The 4,411-nt window shown below is 42.3% G+C and overlaps 1 protein-coding gene across 1 annotated transcript in view; it reads left to right on the forward strand.

Moving 5' to 3' along the window:
• Positions 1-1,714, forward strand: part of LOC108228510 (zinc finger protein GLI2) — a gene marked incomplete at its 5' end in the record, with an annotated part of 46,910 nt that extends 45,196 nt beyond the window's left edge. The window contains 1 exon segment of the mRNA XM_037974363.1: positions 1,646-1,714. Coding sequence (XP_037830291.1) covers positions 1,646-1,714 — 69 coding nt within the window.
• Positions 1,715-4,411: the final 2,697 nt, after the last annotated feature.

Genomic DNA, 4,411 nt, shown 5'->3' on the forward strand with positions numbered 1-4,411 from the left:
TAAACTTTAATGGGGCTTGATGGGACCATCAGAATCTGCCTCCTCCCTTCTTTAAAATGAAGTCTTTTAGCTTGTTGACAGTTTCAGGACACACCGTGAGACTCAGCTGTCTGAATGAATAAATCAAGAGGATTTTCTCAGGTTTGGGAGAAGGGGGGTATATGAAGACCTGGACTCCTTGTTTGGGGTCCAGATGGTCCAGAAAGACCATTCAGTCTCCTCTTCACTCAGACATGTCTCCTGTTTTAACTCGTCACTCTTCACCTCCTTAAACTGGACGGGACGACTCAGAGCTGCAGTTCTGAGCCTGAACCTCCAGCAGCTGAGCTCCGGGAGGATCACCCCATGGATCACTTTTAACGACTCTGCTGAGGGTCTCAGAGACCACCGGGATCTGATGGGTCTTAAAGGATTAACAGACTCTGAGGACAAGTCTTGTTTCTTTCATTCGTTCTGCTCCCAGACATGTTTCTTCTCAAGCAGACATCATTTTCTCTTTCTGTTTACATGTTAGAGAAGTCATCGGAAAGTTTACAGTTTTTCTGCCAGAATTTATTTTAGTAAATCCTCCAAAGAAGAAATACATAAAGAAATGTTCTGCAGAAAGGTACCAATGCAGAGCTTTATTTTGAAATTTTTCCAAGTTCAAACATCTTCCTGTCTGTTTTTACTCCTAAACCTTAAAACAAATTCAAGAACTTCCTGCAGAATTAATAAAGAAAGTTCATCAACTTTCTTCTCTGAAGCCCGACAGGAAGTCAGGACTTCTTTCTGTAAGAATCTGAGCTGAGACAGACTCTTATTCTGAAGGGTATCTGTGAGCTTTATTGTGAAACTCCAGGTCCAGTCCTCTTCCTGTTCCTCTGAATCCTCCTGAACATCAGGAAGGATCTATGGTGGCGGCCATGATGGAAACACAGGAGGAAGCAAAGCATGCTGGGTAATATAGAAGCTGCTGATGGCCATGGCACCTCAGGCAGAAACCCAGAGTAAAAAGTAAGCCTCAGACAAACTATCAGTGGGATCAGAACTTGACCCGTGAGCAGCAGAAGGTTCTGATGGTTCTACAGGGTTTATGGAGGAGATCTGAAGAGTTAAAAAGAGCCTTCACTTCCTGTTTGGGTGTGTGACCTCTGACCTCTGAGAGGACACCATCAGTCCTCCAGCAGAGACACACTGGGTGGAAGGAGACAGAAACACTGAAGAAACTGGAGAAGAAGTAGAAAGGTTGTAGAAATAAGAAGTTTGTTGTTTTGTTTGTTTTCATCAGAAATGCTGACCTCTGACCTCCAGCTGAAGGACCAGATTGCCTCGTGGCCTCGATCACTTCCTGTTGACCCCCGGCCTGACTGGACCCTGTTGTTTCCATGAGGAAGTCTTTATCCAGGTAGAGGTTTGAGGATCAGTTGTGGAAGAAGGAGTTTGTGAAAATGAGCTGGTCTCACAGCTCAGAGGAGGATTTTCATGTGGAGCAGAAATGGATCTGGTCCAGACCCCCAGACCTCTGGAGCTTCAGGTCCAAGTCAGGACTTTCTCAGAGCCTGAAGGGATTCCTTCAGATTGGGCTGAGCCTGAGAGGCAGAGTGTCTCACCCTCTTCTTCCTCATCAGACCCCGTCCTCTGTCCTGAACCATTTTTATCCCAGCATGTGGTCTTCATCAGATACCTGAAGAGGGTGCTGGCCTCTGTTTGGGTCGTTGGAGTGGGTGTCTGAAGGGTCTGTGAGAGATAAGGTTCTGGTTCTGGTCACACGGCGCACAGCATTAGTGATGAAGAGGAGGAAGGAGACGAGGTACATTTCACACATCGTTAATTATTAAAACCTCTAAAGTCTGATAAAATGATGTGCAAAATAAACCTACATTTAAATGAACTGAAACAAGGAAACACCTTTTCTGTGTGACGCAGAGCTGAACGGCTGCTGAAACCAGCTGAAGAGGCTGAAACTGAGCTGAGAAAGGCAGCAGAACAGTAGCTAAAAGTAGCAAAAGAAGCAGATTTTAAAGAGAAGAATGTTTTCCAGGGAAATTTAAGAGATCTCAGTGTGTTTCTATGGGGGAATATTCATTAAATATTTTAAAAAGTATAAATGTTTCAGGAATCAGAAAGTCCCAGCAGCCATCAGCTGAACGAGCCAAACCTTTTGATTTATGAGTGGGTTAAACAGCACAAAGTCTGCAGGAGGAAAAAACATGGTGTGAGTGCTGAACATCCTGGGCTACGTCCCAGTTTGGGTTCTGCTCTGTCCCCACAGGTCTCTGCGTGGAACCAGAGGAACCCACTGAGCTGTGGTGGGAAGGTGAATCATCTCCCACTCCTTCAGCTCGTCTCACAGAGCCGTTTATGCTGTTTTCTGAGGTCAAAGTTCATGTCAGAGTGGACGGAACCTCTGGATGAATGGACGAGAACACTTAGTTTTGGATGTTTGTCTTCAGGTTGGTTGATAATGTTAGTTTTGAACATTAAAGGCTGGTTCTGCTGGACAGGTTCTCCGGGTCCAGATGTCAGAAACAGCTCCTGTTGGTGGGTTTGTGTGCATCATTCAGGCAGATCTGAGCCGTGAAACAGAGAAAAGATGACTCTGTGCCTGTGAGAGTCTTTTATGTGGCTGTCCCGTTTCAGAGCCTAACAGAGTCCAGCTGTGGGCTCCAGAGACGCCAATGTCCAGTTCATCACCTCGGACCATCGTCTTTGTGTCGTGGCAGTCAGAAGAAAAATGACGGGTTCCTTTTCTCTGTTTTGCATCTGAATCAGTTGTTAACAGGTTGAATTATGGTGAAGGATTGTTTTTAAACTGGTTCCTTGGGTCCATTTGTCTTTGTCTTTGGTGTTTGGTGAGTTCATCAGGATTAGTTTTAGTCTTTTAAAGATGAGACATTCGTCTCATTGAATGATGAGGTTTTACTTCAGTTTAAAGAAAAGCAGGAAGGAAACTGTTTAAACTTTATTCATTTAAAGCCGAGTTTCAGGACAAATCAGTAGCTCTTTCCAGGAAACCCGGTCTCAGTCTAAACCAGATCCACAGCTTCAGTTCTGTCTTTTCAGACAACAGTTTTAACCAGAACCTACATCTGGACATTTGACCAGGAGGTCTTTTCAGTTTTATATTGATGCAGAGCTTAAGAGCTTCAGTCCAAGATTCTGGACTTCAACAGCTTATTGGGCCAATAAATTCAAAGTTTTACTTTTTACCAGAACTTGAAGCCAGAGGAATGAGACCCGGTGACTTATCTTCAGTCCGGTTTGTTCATCAGAAGCTTCTGAGTTTGGTTGTGAGAGAAGAAAACATGAAGTCCATCTGTTGATGGGACACAGCTCTGACAGAGGGGTGCGGGGTAAAACCCATCATGTAACCATTAAAACGAGATCTGGTTCCTACGTATGTTTTTATTTTCAGCAGACAGTTTTTTTAAAAAAATATATTTTATTAAATTTTCTCTTTTAGAACATACATTTACATTCAACTTAACAGTACAAACATCTGCTTATACACACTCACATTCATTCACACATTCACCATTCAAACCTGCATTTGTTTAGATCCAAAAATGTACAAGACCTTTAAATTAAAACAGAGAAAAATAACATGACAGTAATAGAAACTGTAGACAAGACATCCATTCAAGACATTCATTATTAAGCTCCACCTTCAGTCCCTATGATCCTCATATATGGCTCCCACAAGTTCTCAAAGTCCCGCTGCTTACCCTTGGCGATGTATGTTAGTTTTTCCAGTCCGAGCGAATTTGCAATTTCTTTCTTCCAGAGTCCCATGGAGGGCGCATCCATGCTCCTCCAGCATAATGCAATAGATCTTCTCGCCTGAAGAAGTCCATAGTCTATCAATTTAGTTTTAATCTGTGATTGTTTAAATTCCACTGGATATATTCCTAAAACACAGATTTTAACCTCTAATGGAACTTTCACTCTAAACAATTCAGATAGACACCTAATAACATCCTTCCAAAATTTTTGGATTTTAAGACATTCCCACATACAATGGAGAAGAGTTCCTTTTTCAAATAAGCATTTAGTGCAAGTATCTGGAATGTCACTGGACATATGATGAAGCCTAACTGGTGTTATATAAGTTCTCATGAGCCATTTATATTGTAGAAGTTTAAATCTTGTGTTTATCGTTTGAGTTTGTGCTTTTAAACAGGCCTGATTCCAGTCTTCCTCATCTATATCTTCAAGAGTATCTCTTCTCCAAGCGTCTAACTTATCCATTACAGAATCCTTAGAGGAAAGCATCAACAAATTATAGAACACGGAAAGAAAACCCTTCCCTTTTACGTCCCCTACGCACACCTCTTCTATTTTGGTCAAGGGTGGAATGTCCACTATTTGTTTCAGTTTTGATGACATATAATTTTTCAATTGCAAATATTTAAAAAAGTGTTTTGGAGGT

Source organism: Kryptolebias marmoratus, unplaced genomic scaffold, assembly GCF_001649575.2.
Source record: "Kryptolebias marmoratus isolate JLee-2015 unplaced genomic scaffold, ASM164957v2 Scaffold26, whole genome shotgun sequence".
Classification (NCBI taxonomy): domain Eukaryota; kingdom Metazoa; phylum Chordata; class Actinopteri; order Cyprinodontiformes; family Rivulidae; genus Kryptolebias; species Kryptolebias marmoratus.